The sequence below is a fragment of the Manihot esculenta genome, chromosome 12, assembly GCF_001659605.2.
Source record: "Manihot esculenta cultivar AM560-2 chromosome 12, M.esculenta_v8, whole genome shotgun sequence".
Classification (NCBI taxonomy): Eukaryota; Viridiplantae; Streptophyta; class Magnoliopsida; order Malpighiales; family Euphorbiaceae; genus Manihot; species Manihot esculenta.
Genome location: NC_035172.2, coordinates 164,287 through 183,754, shown reverse-complemented (window position 1 = coordinate 183,754; position 19,468 = coordinate 164,287). Strand labels below are relative to the sequence as shown.

The window sequence follows — 19,468 nt, the reverse complement described above, 5'->3', positions numbered from 1 at the left end:
CTTTCAAGACTACATGATGCACTTTCCACCAGACTAAGCCTTGGAGTGCGGATCGTTACAATTTTTAAATGTTTTAAAATATTATCCATCTTATATTTTTCATTATAATTAATATATAAATCTACTATTATAATTGTATTAAATATTTTTAATATAATTTTTTATTTTTTTTTATCGACTAGTATTTAATTTAAATTATATGTTATTAATAATAAAATAAATTATATTTTAGTTCCTAAAATTTTAGCATAATTAATGGATCTATCTCTGCTCTTTATAAGCGATCCATTCAAATTTCTCTCCATCTATTTTTATTGTTAAAAGTGTAAAAAATTATTTATTATCATTCTTAAATGGATAAATTACACTTCAATCCTTAAATTTTAGCATAATTAATAAATCAGTCCTATATTTTTAAAAACATACACTTAAATCCCTTATAATCAATTCGTACTCATATTATCCTTCATTTTTTATTTAAAAAAACACTTAAATTTCTATTAATTTTATTTATAATATCTCATTTAACTAATTTTATAATATTTTATATTTTTTAATTTTTATTTATTAAAATACTTTAATAATTATAATTTAAAAATTTTCAAAAAATACTTACAGTTTTATTTTTATAAGAAATTTAATTATCCATTAATTTTGAATTAATGTGTATAATTGATGAAAAAAATTCTAATTTAGATGGTTTAAATATGGAAAGATTTAAAAATTTAATTTTAAAAATATATGAAATTGATTTATCACTATTAATTACTCTAAAATTTAAAAATTAAAATATAATTATATAATATAAAACTATATATTTATATTAAAAAAATAGTTAAAGTTCATAAAAATATTTTAGATATTTAAAATATTTATTAATTATATAGAGATTTAAATGTTTAAATTTAAAAATATAAATATTGATATTTTAATTATGTTAAAATATAAAAATTAAAATATAATTTATTTTTAATAATAACTTAATTATTTTAATAAAATTTAATATTTTATGATGAATATAATTAAAAGTAACAATGGACAAAAAATAATGGTATGTGTGTGGAATATGACAAGAACAACAGTGCAAAAGTAAAGAGTATATTAGGGCTGTTTTACCGTTGTCATTTCCAATCCCTCCCTCTCACATAGCTCCTGCTAAAGCCCCAAAATGAGCATGTTGGGTTCATCAGTCCGAGCGGCGCGGAAGCTGTGTTCCTCTCTTATCACTGCCAGGTACCGTAATTCGAGCTTGTTGCTTGGCGAAGGAGATAGTTGTCCTTTCGTTTTGAATAACGTGTTATCTTCTCCAAGAGGAGCAGCAGCTAAAGTAGCAACTCCCTACTCCTTTACTTCAATTGCAAGTGGTGATAATCGGCTGACGGATGCATATTCGGCAATAGAGTTGGCACTGGACTCTGTGGTCAAGATATTTACAGTTTCCAGCAGCCCGAACTATTTCCTGCCATGGCAGAACAAGCCTCAGCGCGAAACTACGGGTTCCGGTACCTACGCTTCTCTTTTGTATTCTATTAAATTGTTATTTTCAAGTACGTTTCCATCATGAACGACCCATCTCTTGAAAGTTTTTCTGCCAGAATTGCCATTTCTTGTGTGGATCATAATTGGCAATTTGCCAGACATTGTCTCCATTGACGTGAATCGACCTCTTCTTTAACTGAGAATTGTAGTTTTCACTTCTCGTTCACATGCCTTTTTTGGTCCAACGATAGGCTTTCATGGTACTGGTACTGTGTTCCAATAAATCATTATGAAATGTATCCTTTGTTAGGATTTTTTTTTTTATCTCTAATTTGGAGCCCTTTTAATTTCTTTTTTTTTTTTTTTTTTTTCTTCGTGGAATAGAATTTTAAACTATTATTGAACGCTTTGCACGTGTTTTTTTTTGCTTGTCTTACTTTTTCGTGTCTTGGCTATCTACATTTTTTCTTTTTATTTTCTATATTTATCCTTGCATCAAATGCTAAACCTAATCTAATCCCAATAAATTGCTGAAATATACTAACATATGGACCTGATAGCATCAGATTACAAGTGAAAAAGGTTACTGCTTGAAATCAATTTCTTTTATGTGTAGCAAATTGATAGTTTCTTCTGAGGTGTGCTGAAGGTGCCTATATCATGTTTTAGCTTCAAAATATTTCTTGCCTTTTGAGTTTAAACATTTGAAGTACAAATAATAAAGTTTTAATTTAAACCCTGGAATATCAATGATTAAACTAATAAGCGGATAAATACATCTTTTTTTTTCCTCATTTTATTCTTAAGTTTTTGTATTATGCAGGATTTGTTATTCCTGGAAAGAAGATTCTCACAAACGCTCATGTAGTGGCTGATCATACATTTGTGCTTGTGAGAAGACATGGGTCTCCCACCAAATATAGAGCAGAAGTTCAAGCTGTTGGTCATGAATGTGATTTAGCTATTCTAGTTGTTGAAAGCGAAGAGTTTTGGGAGGGCATGACTTTCCTGGAACTAGGAGACATCCCATTTCTGCAAGAAGCTGTTGCTGTAGTTGGATATCCTCAGGGTAAAAAAAAAAAAAAAAATTTACATATCGCTACTTTGAACACTAGTTATATAATGTTATAGATGCTTTAACTAAGGAGTGCTACATTGTGGAAAACATATCTATGGACAACTTGATTTTCTGAAGTCATGCTAGATTCCAGGTCTTTGCAAACTGATGTCTTTCTGTTCTTTTCTTTTCCCCATTTGGTTATTGTATAGCTTTTTGTGTATTTGTTCCAGTTGTCTTCCCTGTTTCTGACTTTTGGTTGGATTAGAAATTTGTTATCTTTAAACCTTGGGATAGGAAAACAGAGAAAAAGAAGTATATCAATCTTTTTGTTTGGACAAATTTAAATGGATAAGCAAAGATCCCATGTTTAGTATAGAACTGCAACAAGAGCTAAGCCTTAATTCCATGTTTAGTACAAAATGGAGTAAGAACAAACATCTAGATCAAACATCTAGATCAAATAGACAGTGTAAAGTTTACTTCTTTATTGTGCTAGTGGAAATGTGCATCTAGATGTATTGCTTTGTTTTGAGCTAGTCTTTGAAATAGAAACTCTTGGCAAAGTTCACTATGAAGTATGAACCCATCGTACAATGCATAATGAGATTTATGAATTCTCTTTATTGTAAATGTAAATTTAAGACATATTGTAATGGTTCTGGTAGGTGAGAGCGTGTTAGGACTGGAACCCTAACAAATGTTATCTTGATAGAAGAAGAATTACAGAAGAGAAGAAATAGAACTGAAATAAAGAATTAGAAAGAGAATAGGAAGGGACAATATGGAGAGAGAGAGAATGGAAGATTTCTTTGATAATAATCTAGGATATCTTCTACAGAGACTTACAAAATTCCCTAGGATACTCCAATTGCCTATCAACTTGCTCAACTAATAACAACTTTTCCTTGCAACAGGAATTAACTGATCCAATTCACCGACTCTAGCAGACTTCCTTAGCCGTTTCTACCTCTTTCCTCTATATGTAACAGTACCCCTCTCCTCTAAAACATTCTTGTCCCCAAGAATGTCGAGAATCTAGAATCTGAGCTTGAATAAAGCTGTCTTCTCAAATAGCATATTGTGAAGACAGATCCATCCACTGTGTCCATCCCTACTGGTAACTCTTGTCTGCAGAGTCTTTTCTGGAGCTACCACCACATTAGCCTCCAACATGTCGGGGAGAATGAGGTGCTATATTATCTCCAAGTTTCTGTTTAAGCGAGGAAACATGAAGATGAGATGTATAGCAGAACTGGAAGGTAACTCCAGACTGTGGGACTTTCCCAATCCTTTTCAGAAGAGGCCCATAGAACTTAGCAGCTAGCTTCAAGCACTTTCTTAAACCAATGGACGTTTATCTATAAGGCTCCATGCAACTTCACCCTATCTCCTACTTGAAACTTTACCCTATCTAAATCTCAAGTTGCTGCACCTCAAGAATTCCTGTGACCTGACCCTTTTGATTAAGCCAATAAACAGTCGTTATTTTTCCCTCAATCGTACGCTGACACCTTAATTCAATTTTCAAATCTTGGCCTCTTTTTAGCTTGAGATCCGAACCCTAAATTCCATCAATTAGTCAAGTTTTTGTCTCTATAAAAGCAGGATCAAGGCCTTCAACAACTTCTTCATCTGAAAGATTTTAAGGGAATGGTTGGTGGTTCTGTTACTCTACATATGACATACTATTCTTTGTAGGTCTGTTAGGCGTGACTATTTTCTGACTTTACATAAAGTGAAGAGATGTGATATGAACTCTGTCTCTATCCTTGGTGACAGGTGGTGACAACATTTCTGTAACTAAAGGCATTGTCTCTAGAGTTGAACCCACACAATATGTTCATGGTGCAACCCAACTGATGGCTATACAAATTGATGCAGCCATAAATCCTGGTAATAGTGGTGGCCCTGCAATAATGGCCAATAAAGTTGCTGGCATAGCTTTTCAAAACCTTTCAGGTGCTGAGAACATTGGGTGAGTTGTGGTCACTAGCTTTTGCTTGGATGACGAGACATTACTGATATCATTATTTTTTAATATATTTTATTGATAGGGTGATGAAGTTTGGAGTTAACACCTTTCATGCTTGATTGCAACCTAATTTCATTCCAAATAACTTGGAGGAATTCTAGGGATAACATATTTCATTCCAAGTTCGGAAAATGAACAACCGGTCTTCTTTCCATGACATAATTACAATTTATATAAAGATCAAGATAGTGAAATAGATTAGACCTATTTTTAATCCACACTTTTTTTCCCTTTTTCCTTTCACAACTCATTTTTGCTTTTTTGTTTTTAATATATGTTTCTATATATAAATCTAACCTGTAATCAATAATTTGTCCCATTTTTGTAATTTCCAGTTACATAATTCCTGTTCCTGTGATTAAGCATTTTATAGCTGGTGTGGAAGAAAATGGAAAATATGTTGGATTCTGCACTCTGGGCCTGTCATGCCAACCAACCGAAAATATTCAACTAAGAATGCACTTTAGGATGCTCCCTGAATTGACTGGAGTACTTATCAGCAAAATTAATCCGCTATCAAATGCACATAAACTCTTAAAGAAAGATGATATTATCCTTGGATTTGATGGCATACCTGTAGCAAATGATGGAACAGGTATACTCTTTCTACTTCTTTATATTCACTCTTGTGTTTTAACATTCTGTCCCATCCAGTTTTTATTCTTCTATTTGTTGTATTTCTAACGTATGTGGTTTCCCCTTGTGTTTGCATATTCTCATTATTTTTTTAGGGTTCTGTCCCATATAGATCTTTAGTCTTTTCATTTGCTGCATTTCTAACGTATGTGGTTTTCCCCTTGTGTTCATAATTTGTTGCAACTTATAAACCATGCAGTTCCTTTCCGCAATAGGGAGCGGATAACTTTTGATCATCTGGTGTCTATGAAGAAACCCAATGAAAAAGCTTTATTAAGAATTTTGCGGGACGGTGAAGAGAAGGAAATCAGTATCACGGTCAAACCAGTAAGTCAAGGTTCAAATTCTCCTTATTCTTTTGTTAATTGATAATTTCATTACCATCAAAGATTTAATTTTAAAATAGCATTTCTTGAATCGACATAGAATCCATTCAGCATTTATATCTTTTACTTCTTTTTTTTTTTTTTCTTTTCCCAAGTCCCTTCTACTAGGGGTGTAAACAAAGTGAGTTATTATTCGAGACCCAGTTTGAAAAAAGCTTAATTCAGTTCAGCTAGCAGGCTCCTAAGCGAACTTGTTGATGGGCTTGTTTCTAAGCTCATGAATGGGCTCAATAGTAGGCTCATGAGCTAGCTCATTTGAAAACGCATTTATATTATTTTTTGTGTTCTATGAAGTTGTAAATGTATTTAATTTAGTTATAAAATATAGTTATTTGTGATTTAAATTTAAATTTAAATTTTTATTGGAAAATCAAGTTAATATGAGAAATAAAAATATATTCAAAACATTTATACTTATAAATTTGAACTAAGAATGGTTTGACCACAATAAATATATTACAAATAATATTATTAAGCATATTACAACTGTTCAAGAAACTTTGTGTATGCTTTATAATGTCTTTGTAGAAACTCATAACAAAGTAGAAAATGTTGAAATAGAAGTTAGTGGTGTTAAAATTCAAAGAAAATGATCTAGTTATAATGTTAAATTTTCTTAATTTTATACATATATTATTTTTGTTTGTAGTTATTTTGTAAACATATATATTAATAACTATTATTTGAAATTACTAATTTTGTCATGATTGAGTTATATAAAAAATAACAATTATTTGAAATTATTATAAATCTTCAAAAACATGAACTTTTTCTAAATTTTAAACATTTTAAAAAGATTTAAAATTCAGATCTAACTTTAAACTATGTAAATATTACCATTATTCTTTTTCTTTCTGAACTTTGAATCTTTACAAGGTCTAGAATTCGGGTTTTAACCATAAACTATCTGTCACTATTACTTCCTCCCCCTATCCCTTTTTCCCCATCTCCCTCCCTTTTTTTTTTTTTTTAAAGTTTATAAGGTTAATATTAAGTTTAATACCAAGATATCTAACCATTACTATTCCTCTCTCTCTCTCTATATATATATATGTATATCTTTAACTTAAACATTTAAAATGATAAATTTAAGTGAACCACTACTATTTATTTTTATCTTTTTTTTTTCTATGCCATTTAAGGTCAAGATTTGTACTATATTGTACATTCTAATTCTCAATTATATAATTTAATTGAATCATATGGAATAAATTGTATAAGGTATTAATTGCATAATAGAATCTAAAAAAGTTAAATACTAAACTAATTGTTATCATTTTTATATATAATTTAATTGAATCATATGGAATAAATTGTATAAGGTGTTAATTGCATAATAGAATCTAAAAAAGTTAAATACTAAACTAATTGTTATCATTTTTATATATATTAAAATGATAAAAATTACTTTTTCCTTTAATTCTAATTTATACACGATTACAAGTTAAAATTAACTTATTATTCTTAATTTTTATAAATCTTAAAAATGTTTTCTTAAAAAATGTTAATCAAAATAAATATTATATATTTCTATCATATAATAGCTTACATTTGTATCATAGTATACTTTTTATAATTAAATATTTTTCTAAGGAAGAACTCAAAAAAAATAAAAATAAAAAAACTCTAAAAAGAAAATATAAAAATTAGATAAAGTTCACTCTCACCTGCAAATAATAAGTAACTTTTGACATTTTAATTATATTTAATATATCATTACATCTTTAATATAATAAACTATTTATATAATATAAAAATCTGAATTAATACTATTAATAAAAGACTGAAAAAAATTAAAAATCTAAGGCAAGTGATGTTAGACTTTGTCCCACATTGCTTATGAGGAGGGAGGAAGAGTTTCTTCTTCCCTATGAAAAGTGAAGGGCTCCCTCCATCCATGTTTCTGTACAATGGTTGTGCCAGCATGTGGAGCCCTCTTGGTCCTACTAGTTATTATTTTAAGTTTAATAAATATTTTTTATATTAATTTTATATTTTAATTTGTAAAGTATTTTAAATTAAAAATATATTATAATTTAAATTTATGACTGAGATCATGTATGTAAATAATATAAATGATCTTGATAGGTGCCCAGCTTGAACCCGGTTAATTAATACTGTAAATAAGCTGGATTTGAGCCGAGCTTGAGTTTGGTTTATGTATAACAAGCCAATCTCAAGCTTTTCTGATAAAGCTTAAGTGAACCTCGAGCATGAAAAAATTATAACGAGCTCGGTTTGCTTCAATTACATCTCTGCCATCTGTAAAACAAAACTATGAAGTAGTGGAGTTAATGGACAAGGCTTATTGAGTGGGAAGTAATTTATATTCCCGTTGTTCTCAAAACAAGGATATGGGTAAGTTGATTTTGCATCATTCCTTGGACACTACTCAAACCTCTAATCTTCTGTTGGTTTTGCAAACTTTGTGATCCTTAAATCGGCCTAGGTGGTAATAAGTTGACTTACTTGGATTCAGTTTATCTAATTTGGATATACTGTGATAATTTACTATGAAGGTTGTGAATGAATAAAATTTACAGTGGGAGGGGAAAAATGTAGTTGCAATACAGAAAACATGATTGTTTATACTCTATATCTCATTCTACAAGAAACATAAGATCTATGCTTGTGACGCTTTGGATAGTTACTGAATATGTTGGTCTATTTGTTTATGGCTTTAATTCTTTGTGGATTTTGCAGTTGCAGCCACTAGTTCCAGTTCATCAATTTGATAGGCTTCCCAGTTATTACATTTTTGCTGGTTTGGTCTTTGTTCCACTCACACAGCCATATCTTCATGAGTATGGAGAAGACTGGTATAATACTTCACCTCGTCGAATGTGTGAACTTGCATTGAGGGAGCTGCCTAAAAAGCCTGGTGAACAACTTGTGATTCTTTCGCAGGTATGCATGTGTTTTGGACAGCTTAAGTGTGATTTGTATTCATCGAGGAAACAATTTACCAAAGATTCGCTAATCTGAGGTCCCAAAGGATAAAAGAAAAATGAAGGGGAAAAAAAAAAGGAAAGAAAGCATGTCCGCAGTGAAGTTATCTCCTATTAATTGAATTGCAGTTATGGAAGGAGAATTCAAATTTGTCATGTAAAGGGTTTGACTACACATGGATTTTACAGCTTATCATTTAGTTTCCAATTTTGAGGCAAAAGATGAGTTGGAAATTGGGATAAGGCATACAGTTGAATTGTCGCAACTATTTTGACACCCAAATATTCTTGTGATTATTAAGCAGGCTGAGCAGCTCATCCTTTTAACCTTTGCAGCACTATGCATGCATATTTCTTGTTTCAGTGCACCACCAAGATCTTTTCTTACTGTGCATATTATTGAAATTAGTATATCATCTGTACTTAACAAGTACTCATCTGGTTCAGGTGCTGATGGATGATATAAATGCAGGCTACGAGCGTCTTGCAGAATTACAGGTGCCAACATCTTTCTTTTATTACAAATGGACATTTAGTTATGATAGATGTGTTGCTCCGCAATGACAAACGTGTTTGAATTGCAACCATGAAGAGTGCATATTTAATTTTTGAGACTGCGCAATTCTTGTAGAGTTGTCAAAGGGTGGAATTCTAAAAGTAGGGGTGTGCATGATTCTTGGCATCCTGAACTAAACCAAAAAAACCATAATAATTTGTTTAGAACCATATCGAACCCACCATATTTTATGGTTCTGATTCCTCGTTAGGAACCATACCTTATCCATCCCAGAGCTGTACTGGACCCGTTCCAGAGCCATACTAGAATTGAATCAAGAATCGATTTTATAACATGTTTTTCTATGATTTTTTAAGTATATATTATATGCTTTGAACATAATTATATAAATTTATATGCACAAATATTATAATTGTGTATGTTACAATTATTATATTATAATTATAAACAGTTTTACATACTATTATTATCTTGTTCATCTACATTTTCTTAATAATTTCAATTTTGAAAATAATAAATTACTTTAACATTTTGAATTGCAAGTGTATTACTATATTTATAATATATTTAATTATTTATGTTAAATTTGGGCCAGATCTAACTCCCAAAAGCTAACTCAAAGGGAGGAGTGCCTATGGCTCATATAAGGGGTACATTACCCCTTTTCGCAACCGATGTGGAATTCAACACACCCCCTACGCTCATAATTTTTAATTGTGCATGACATATTTATAAGAGGTCCAATATTGGATGAGAGTCTCTAATACCATGAAAAATTTTGGGTAAATTTAGAGTATTCTTGTATTTCATCTACATTACTTTAACATTTTGAATTGCAAGTGTATTACTATATTTATAATATATTTAATTATTTATGTTAAATTTGGGTCAGATCTAACTCCCAAAAGCTAACTCAAAGGGAGGAGTGCCTATGGCTCATATAAGGGGTACATTACCCCTTTTCGCAACCGATGTGGAATTCAACACACCCCCTACGCTCATAATTTTTAATTGTGCATGACATATTTATAGGAGGTCCAATATTGGATGAGAGTCTCTAATACCATGAAAAATTTTGGGTAAATTTAGAGTATTCTTGTATTTCACTCTTAATCTTTATAATTGGTCTACATGACTATTTATACACAAAGAATTATATTTAAACAGGAAGCAAATTGTAATAACCCGGAAACCGGACCGCTACCGGCGCTAGGATCCAGATCGACTTAAGATCGCCGGGACCCGTAGTAAGCCTACTATACATCCTGTGTACCTGATAAAATCCTATACATGATCATACATTTTCATAAAAACTTTAAACTTTTCATATACCAAGCTTGACCTGTGCATGCACCATAACTGTAAACATAAAAACCCCTTACTAGAGCTCTCATCAAATGCTCTAGTGGGTCAACATAACATACATCAAGCTTGGTTCAACATAACTCATCATTAAAACATTTCATAAAGATCATGTACCAAAAGGGATTAACCATACATTAGGGCCAAACACAATACTAATCCTCATTACATTACTTTACATTACATTATTTTACGTATCATGTCCACTACTAAGCTATTACATAACACAACCTTCAACCTTGACGACTTCTCGGTCTATCCTGAACTTGCAAACCTGAGGGTTATGGGAAAGGGGTGAGCTACTAAAGCCCAGTGAGCAGAACAGTAAAAACGATTCATTAAACATATGCCATCATGAAATGCATCTCATCACAAACAAATCACATCAAGGATGGACTTTTCACCAATGACCCTCTACATAATCCAATCGTGCCAGGGGCGTAGAATGGGCCTCGACCTGGACTTCCATACCATATCATATCATATCAAGGGCCAATGGGTCATCCAACATCCATCCACATCAACATCATATTATGCAATGCGTCATATTCGTGTATTCTAATGCAATACAACCTATCACATACATGGCATTCATGATGCATGAACATGCTTAAAAGTTTAATTAATTTGAAATAAAAAGAGTTGTGTTCTACTCACCTCTGACTGACCCTGAACTAACTCTGAAACAGCTATCTCACTGCTGACCTCCTCGGTTCCTCGGGTCCGATCCTACACAGGTGGACTCAAATGAGGGACCCAACATACTTTAACATGACTATAAACAACTCCCCAAAACCCCCCTAAAATATCATAAACATGCGTGGAAAAACATGCAAAGGAAGGCTGAACAGGGGACTTTCGGCGGCAGGTTCGGCGGCCGAAGGTCCCTCCAGAGCCGAAAGTCCAAACTTTCGGGGGCAAGTTTAGGCGGCCTAAACTGCCTCCTCTGGCAGATTCGGCGGCCGAACCTTGCTTCGGCGGCCGAACCTGGATCCTTTTGGGTGGCAGAACCCGATTCTGCCATCCCCATCTTGCCTCCCAAAACCCTCAAAACTCATACTCAACACTCAAGAGCATACATAAACACATTTTCAAGCATATAGGGGCATAAAACTAGCCTATACCCCAACAAACATCAACATAGCATCACATAAACATACATTTATCATTTAACTAACATAAACCCTAACATTTTACAAATAGCCTAAACATGCATCAAAACTCTTAACCCCTTCTTAAAACTTACTTAAAACATCATAAAAGGCATGGATCTACACTTACCTCTTGAAGATCGAGAGGAGATGTGACCCAAACTTGGAGATTGGGAGAAATCGAGCTCCGGGGGTCTCCAAGCTTCAAAACTTTGATCTTTGCTTAAAATCTTCAAAAACAAAGTAAAACTCATCAAAAACTTGAAGGGATTGAAGAAAAACACGAAATCAACCATGGGAGGGCGAAATCTCACCTATGCCCGAAAATAGAGAGAGAAAACTTGTCTATTTTTGGACATGGGGCCTTTTATAGGTGGCTGGCCAGACCACCTTTGGGGGCCAAAGGTGCTTCCGCAAGCTATCCATGTTCAGCGCCCGAACCTGAGTTTTTCCCTCCTTGGTCTTTTCTTTCAAAACTCAATTTCTTTCTTCGTTAAAACCATAAAAACATATAAAAACATTTTAGAAAACTTTATTTTACCCTTCTAGAAGGCTCCGACATCCGAGAATTCCGGATTCCAATGGAGATTCCGCCGGAAGGTAGGAATTTCGATGCCGGGGTCTAGCCGGGTATTACACAAATAATCAAATAATAATTACAGAGATAACTAAGGATCTTAATCAAATCAAATCATATCCCTAAAATCAGCTAGAATTATCCCTAAGTCACAGATCCCTTTAGCTTCTGCCATCAAGACCCTTTTACTTTCTGCCATGGTAAAGATTTATGAACCGTGAAAGAATAGGAGGTATCCAAGGTTGTACACACAAAAAAGCCCAATCGATTCACCAAAAGATCGGATAGCAGTACGGAAAGGATGGAAAGATGGTCGGAATTGTCACCGGAGTGATCGGAGTAGCGAAACAGCGTCAGGCGATTGGTCACACGCCGGAAAGCGATTGGTCACGTGCCGAGAAGCGATGGGTCACGCGCCGGAAAGGGAAGGAGCGTGAGCCTCATGCGTGGGCTTTTCCGGCGTCGGAGCTGGGCGATCGGCCGGCGACAGTCCGACGATTCTCCTGGTGCGGCGGTGAGAGGAGGAAAGGCTCCTAGATGGGTTAGTACTATAAAAGGTAGATCTAGGGTTTTGAAACCCTAAAGAGGAAAAATTGAATTTGAATCCTAAAATCAAGAAAAGGTTCTGAAATCGTGTTAAATTTGGGTCAGACTTAACTCACCCCAAAAGCTAGCTCGAGGGGATAGCTCAAGGGGAGGAGTGCCTATGCCTCGTATAAGGGGCACATTACCCCAAGGTGCGATTCAACACACCCCTCACACCCAAAATTTTAATGTTGCGAGACATATTTATAGGAGGCTCAATATCAAATGGGAGACTCTGATACCATGAAGAATTTTGGGAAAATTTAGAGTATTTTTGTATTTCATTCTTAATCTTTACAATTGGTCTAAATGGCTATTTATACACAAAGAATTATATCTAAACAGGAAGCAAATAATCAAATAATTACAGAGATAATTAAGGATTCTAATCAAATCAAATCATATCTCTAGAATCAGCTAGAATCAGCAAATAAGTCAACAATTTACATATCCTTTTAAAAAAGATTATATAATAAAACGGTAAGTTTTTTTCCTAAAGACAAAACCAACAAATGGTAACGGGGCAAGTGATTACAAACAAAGTTCCCCTTAGCTAGGAAAGAAGAATCACACAGAAATATTGCAAAAAGAGTGCTACTTTGTTGCAATCTCTTCGAGCAACATGGAACCTGACCATATGTAAACTAGATGAAAGGTCATGTATGTCTTGAAGAACTACAGGGGCAACAATAGAAAAACTTCTTTGATTGATTGCCTCGACCACCCTTGCAACATCATCTTCACCAATGCTCTGGAGACCCTAATTGATCACCATCTGAATGCATGCCTAACTTTCTAGCACCCAAGGATCCTTAATTTCAGGCCATAGCTTCTATGACCAAAATAATACTCAACCCTGATGATCACGACGAGCAATCACATCCGAAGCCCTTGATTCCTTTCGCGGTCAACTGCTGGATCAAATTTTATATATTAAAATGTAAAATTTATTTTATGTATGTAATTTTTATTGATAACTTTCAAACTTAAATAGTAATTCAAGTATGACTTTTCATTAAAAAAATTGCATAAATTTGATTTAAGAACTAAGAATCAAACCAGAAGCGAAATAATAGAGAACTGATCTGGAACCATACCGAGTTCAGCTTTGGTTCCTAAGTAGATTATGAACTGGAATCAGAATCGCATACACCTACTTTCAACCCTGCACTTAAGATGGAGCATGGCTTCTAGCTGGCCTCCTTTTTCTTCTTCTTCTTCTTCTTAGCTTTTGTACTCTGTTATGGGAGGATAGTATAAAATAAGGTTTAAAGTATGATCTTATAAGGTAAGGTCTTTCATGGGTTTTAAATGTTAATCATTTTTATTGTTTGGGAGGAAGAGAAGGGTTTGTATGGTATTTGGAGGTTTTTAAGAGAAAACCTTATCAGTGGGTTGAAATTGAAGGGTTTTGGAGACTTTTAAGAACTAGTGAAAACCTTATTTTAAAAAGTTCTCTCTCTCAAACACAGATTCAAGGTTTGTAAACCTTGAAAGATCTTTTTTTCCCAGCTATGTTCGGTTCAAGGCTTGTTTAAACACACAATTCTATACTAATTAAATTCAGCTGTGATGTGCAGGTTAAGGAAGTCAACGGTGTAGAAATTGAAAATCTGAAGCATTTGTGCCAGCTTGTTGAGAATTGTGGTGAGGAAAGGTTGAGATTTGATTTGGATGATGATAGAGTAATAGTATTGAACTATAACTCTGCAAAGGTAGCCACCTCCAGAATTTTGAAACGTCACAGAATACCTTCTGCTATGTCCAGTGACCTCTTTGATGAGCAGCAGAAGTTGGAAAGTGACCCGGCCTAAAGTCTAGTGTTCCTCAGAATATTTCTTGATGGATGGTTTTTGCTACCAAACTGGTTGGCCCTTCATAAAATTTTGACCTGTATTGTATCAGGTTCAATGAGTGAGACAATTTATTATTGGGTACTTCAGCTAGTCAGATGATGGTACATCCCAGTTGTATGATAGCCTATGACCTTGCAAAATGTACTATAGAATGCATAAAAAAAAAAAAAAAAGTGATGTGCATCACGCTGGCTGTCCTAGGCTTCCATTACATGGCGCTACTAATCTGCTTTTAGCCCACTGGGCTCGCAGCTGACTACTCTGAATTCATTGGCCCATTCAGCGTTTGTTTGGAATTCTTTAAAAGAAATAATTTTTTTTTAAAAATTGTGTTTGTTAATTTTTTTAAATTCTTGTGAGAATTGATTTTAAATTAAAAGTAAATTTTATTAAAATTATTAGAATTTTATTAAAATTATTAGAATTTTATTAAAATTATAAGAATTTTATTAAAAAATTATTTTATTTAAGGCTATTTATATTAAAATTATTTAATTAGTTTTTGAATTTTTTTTTATTTTTTATTTTTAATTAATAATTATTTTTTATAAAAATTATTTTAATTTAATATTGACTATTAATATTTAATATATTTATAATTAATATTAAAAAATTTATTATATTATTTATTTAATTTAAAAAACAATTTTATATTTTTAATAGTAAAAAATTATATAAAATTCAGATTTTAATTGTTATAAAAATATTAATACTAATTTTTAATAAATGTGATAAAAATTATTATTATTTATAAAAATGAATATTTATATTTAATTTAAAAATAATAAATAAGTTAAATCAATTAAATTTATTACTAATTTATTTAATATAAAAAAATTTAATTGAATTCTATTAACTATTAAATTTATTTTAAATAAATAAATTTTTTATGAAAATAAATTAAATTCTATTAATAGAATTTAATTAATTTCTTATAAGAAAAAAGTACCAGTAGATTTCATAATGGCCTCAGAATCGGAGTGCTGAAGGAAAAAAAAAAAAAAAAAAAGTTAAATTGCATATTAAATGGGCTGGCCGGATTGTTTTTTTATTGGCTTTCTTTATACCAAAAGATCTGCCCAAAGACGACAAATGTATTCTCTGAAGAATCTGGCCTTTTGCTTTCTACGTTCTTAAATTAATAATAATCGATTCCATGACTAGTATTCGGCCTTGTGTCTTCTTGCAAGTTAGTCACGGTCCTTGAAATTGCCGGCCTAAATTCCACATGGCATTCCCTGTTGCATGCATTACATTACATATATCGGCACATTGCTGCTTCCGCCATTCATCTCTATTCCTATAACAATCAGTACCTCTATAGGAAAGAAAAAGCAGGTGACTCCAAATTAAATCAACGAAAACTATGAAAGGTAGTGAGTTTTCATTGAATGGACGAAAGGACAGAGATGAGGACCTCCTCCTATTCAAGGAGTTGCATAAACGTGAAAAAGACCGTCTTGTCAGCCTCCTTCAGCCCGTCTCTGATGAATTTGAGCCCAGCAGCGGTACGCTTATTCACATGAACACACGCACACACGCACTATATTATTTGTGTTGCCAAAGATGCCCTTTTGATCCTTGCAATCGTGAGGGTACCCTTTTGTTTTTTTTTTTTTAATGAAAAATCGTTCCAGTGTAGAAGTCCCTGAAACATTAGCAAGAAGATCCTTCAAAACACGCGGTGGATCTTGTAGAAAAACAATAACATTGTACACTTTGTAAAAAACTTGGACAATCATCCCCTTAAAGGTGCCTTCTTGAGTGGAGTCAAGTCCAGTATCAGTATATTGAAAGAATTAACCTTTTTATTTCAAATTTGTGTTACCTGCAAAAGTATAGTTATCTAAGTTTCATGCTCCAAATTCCAATCTTGATCATGAGGGAATGTGCCCTGTATCAACCAAAGACATGTTTTGAAGGTGGAGTTAAATTCGATTTATTTTATAAACAGGGCAGCCGAGAAGTGAACTTGTTATTATTAAAATGCAGGGAATTGTGTACTCTACAAAATTGCATCTTCGAAGAAAGGATCTGGATATGAATTATTTGGTGAAAAGGGCAAAAATGATTATGATTGGTAAGAAATTTAGTTTCTATAATTTGTACTTTTAGTTTGTTTCCAAGTTCTATCAAACTCTGTAAGGGTCAATTTGAGCAACACTTGCTAATCTGTGATGTAATAATTGTTATATGAAGGTTAAAAACACCGCCAGCTACTCCTTTGTTTCCTTCCCTGGAAATGGAAGCAAATGCCCCACAACTAGTGGTTCAACGAGAGATATCCATTGTCCAACCTCTTTCACGGGTATGTTCAAGGTTACTGTGATAATGCTTCATAACCATGTATACAACTGATAAACGCTATTTTTTCATTATATTGGATAAATTATAACATACATACATACATATAATTTCTCATTAGAATGACTACTAATTACTCTTTAATCAGTTTGCAGACAATACAAAGTCGTTGAAGGGTAGTATTGAAACACCAAAATCTCCAAATTCAAAACCAAATATCCCTTTGAGATCTGTGACCCCAGCGAGCCGAAGATCCAGCATCTCATCAACTGAAACCAGGAATGTCAAAGTGACATCTTTGCTTTTGAACCAAAAAAAGGCCCAATCAACTGCCGATCGGAATAAAAGGACAAATATGGCCACCAACACACCAAAATCCACCAACCAAAAAGAAACTCAAACCAATTTATTGGCCAAGAATATCACACTCTCAGCCACAGGACCTGATTCTAATAAAACCAAGCCTTTTAGTAGAGGCCGTGTTTCACCTTTAAGGTCAATAGTTCCAAATCAAATTCCAGGATTTTCCAACGACACACCTCCCAATTTAAGGACAGATCGTGCAACTTCTGCTACCCGAGGCCGACTTGTAGTAAGCAACTTAACACTAACACTATCCGTACATCAAAAACCAGAGCCCACTCTAAGGTCAAGGAGGCAATCCTGCTCACCGAGTGTGATGAGGGGTCGAAAAGAAAGTGAAGGAAAGTTTATTACCCAGAAAGGTAAAACTGAAACAGGAAATAATAACGGAACTCAAATTGTTGGAAGTAGAATAGTGGAGAAGGTAATGAATATTAGAAAATTGATCGTAGAAGAAAGAGAGGCAAAGGCGCCAAAGCCTCAAACTGCTCCCGCTGCTATTACGAGTAATGGAAGTAGCAGTGGTTTTGGAAGGATAATTTCTAAGACTTCGGGCGAAATGGCTCACAAGCATATGGTATGATTCTTTCTATCAAATATCTTTTAGTAGTTGTGTGTTTTCGTTCCTTCGTTCCTATGTCTTTCACTGTGTCTCGAAAGTCCCAAGAATAAAAAGTCTTTACCATTTTATTCTTGAAAAAAAAAAAGCTTTATTATTTTATTTTTTTGAATTTCTATAAAATTATTTGATAGAATTAAATTTTAACCCAAAAATCTTAAAACTAGATAATTTATTTAAACTTGGGCCTATTAGGTAATATAAACATTTTGGTGAAGTCATAAATTTTAGATTATTAAACGGCTAAAAAGCTAGCTTTTTATATCTAAATTATAGATGACAAGTAATTAACCTCCAAACTACTATTAACATGCTAAATAAAATTATCATTTATTAAAATCTAAAAATTTAAGTTATATTCTATTCGATTTATTTAATTTTAACATTTTAATGACAATTCAAAGCCTTTTTTTTTATTAAAAAATGAACTTTAATATATTTTTTATTTTTTATATAATTTAGTGGTAAAGTTAACCTTTTTTAACACATTAAATTATAATTTTGATATTAATCACAATTTTAATTATGAGCTAAAATTAATTTTTATCAAAATTCAATTTGATTTCCTATCGTTCATTTTGATTTTTTTTAATGTCTTGAAAAAAATTATTATTTAATTTATGTTATATGAAAAAAATTTATTAATTTGTTCATTAATTTTTAAAATATATATTAAAATGTCTATGTTAATTAATTTTTATATTAATATTTAATATGAAAAAATTAATTAATAATTTTAAAAATTTTAAAAATATTTTAATATATTTTTTTAAAATTAAAAAGTATACTACTAATAAATTTTCTTATATATAGACTAAATAGTCAATAATTAATAGTTAAAACTTTTCAAGAAATTAATTACTTAATTTTTAAATTTTTTTTTTCAAAATTGATAAATCAATAAATAAATTTTCTCTTCTCACAGATTAAATATTAATTTTTTATTTTTTAATACCTTTTATTGTTTGATAGAACAATTCAAATACTTTTACGAAATTGTTTTAACTTTTAAATTTTAAATAATGTAAATTAAATTATTAACACACCTATAAATTAGTTAAGAATATGCAAATAATAAATTTAATTTCGAATCCAATTGAAAAAATTAAAAAAATTAAAATGCTTATTTTTTATAAAGCTGAACCAAAGTAAATAAAAAATAACATTTAAATCAAATTAAATCCAATTGATTTTTATCGTTTAAAAACCTATCAGTAAATGAATCACCATTCCGGAGAAACTTCCTAAAAAATTATGAGTAAAACTCTCCCTAACTCATCAATATCAATAAGTTTTACAATATAATCTGATCAGTTAATCAAACCTAATCACAACAATAACCCAATTAATTATAAAAAAAAATATTAAGTACAACAAATGTATCTTTATCTCCATCTCCTCTACTCAAGCTATCAAGTAATGTGGCCTTTGACCTCCTTTATAATGAAATCAAGAAAAGAAAAAGTTGCTGAAAAAAAATGCAACAAATAAGAAAGAAAAGAAGGGATGAGTTGCAATGGTGGCTTGATGCACCTGCAAGTTCAGTGAGCATGGCTGCATGGGAGCACACTGCAAGATCGAGAACAGACATCC

General features: G+C 32.1%; 2 protein-coding genes across 3 annotated transcripts; both read left to right on the top strand.

The window, feature by feature from the left end:
• Positions 1-1,120: 1,120 nt before the first annotated feature.
• On the top strand, positions 1,121-14,911 carry LOC110628751 (protease Do-like 10, mitochondrial). Of its 2 annotated transcripts, XM_021775549.2 has the most exons (8): positions 1,122-1,502; positions 2,303-2,548; positions 4,319-4,514; positions 4,907-5,166; positions 5,407-5,534; positions 8,297-8,500; positions 8,989-9,039; positions 14,314-14,911. In XM_021775549.2, exons 1-8 carry the CDS (start codon positions 1,169-1,171, stop codon positions 14,545-14,547), a joined length of 1,653 nt encoding a protein of 550 aa, XP_021631241.1. In that variant the 5' UTR covers positions 1,122-1,168; the 3' UTR covers positions 14,548-14,911. The 2 variants fall into 2 exon arrangements, with proteins under 2 accessions (XP_043804934.1, XP_021631241.1); XM_043948999.1 differs by lacking the exons at positions 8,989-9,039; positions 14,314-14,911 and adding an exon at positions 8,501-8,956 and having other exon boundaries at positions 1,121-1,502; positions 8,297-8,412.
• Positions 14,912-15,588: 677 nt separating this feature from the next.
• Positions 15,589-17,977, top strand: LOC110628871. Its single transcript, XM_021775693.2, has 4 exons — positions 15,589-16,097; positions 16,582-16,669; positions 16,789-16,897; positions 17,042-17,977. Exons 1-4 carry the CDS (start codon positions 15,956-15,958, stop codon positions 17,837-17,839), a joined length of 1,137 nt encoding a protein of 378 aa, XP_021631385.1. The 5' UTR covers positions 15,589-15,955; the 3' UTR covers positions 17,840-17,977.
• The last annotated feature ends 1,491 nt before the right edge of the window (positions 17,978-19,468 follow it).

What these genes read in the sequence shown, in the direction of transcription:
- LOC110628751 (XM_021775549.2), top strand. Translation starts at nt 1,169, where the DNA reads ATGAGCATGTTGGGTTCATCAGTCCGAGCGGCGCGGAAGCTGTGTTCC. An exon ending in TCAGTATCACGGTCAAACCA is followed by an intron (nt 5,535 to 8,296) that starts GTAAGTCAAGGT and finishes TGGATTTTGCAG; the next exon opens with TTGCAGCCACTAGTTCCAGT. An exon ending in AACTTGTGATTCTTTCGCAG is followed by an intron (nt 8,501 to 8,988) that starts GTATGCATGTGT and finishes CATCTGGTTCAG; the next exon opens with GTGCTGATGGATGATATAAA.
- LOC110628871 (XM_021775693.2), top strand. Translation starts at nt 15,956, where the DNA reads ATGAAAGGTAGTGAGTTTTCATTGAATGGACGAAAGGACAGAGATGAG. An exon ending in GGCAAAAATGATTATGATTG is followed by an intron (nt 16,670 to 16,788) that starts GTAAGAAATTTA and finishes TGTTATATGAAG; the next exon opens with GTTAAAAACACCGCCAGCTA. An exon ending in TTGTCCAACCTCTTTCACGG is followed by an intron (nt 16,898 to 17,041) that starts GTATGTTCAAGG and finishes CTCTTTAATCAG; the next exon opens with TTTGCAGACAATACAAAGTC.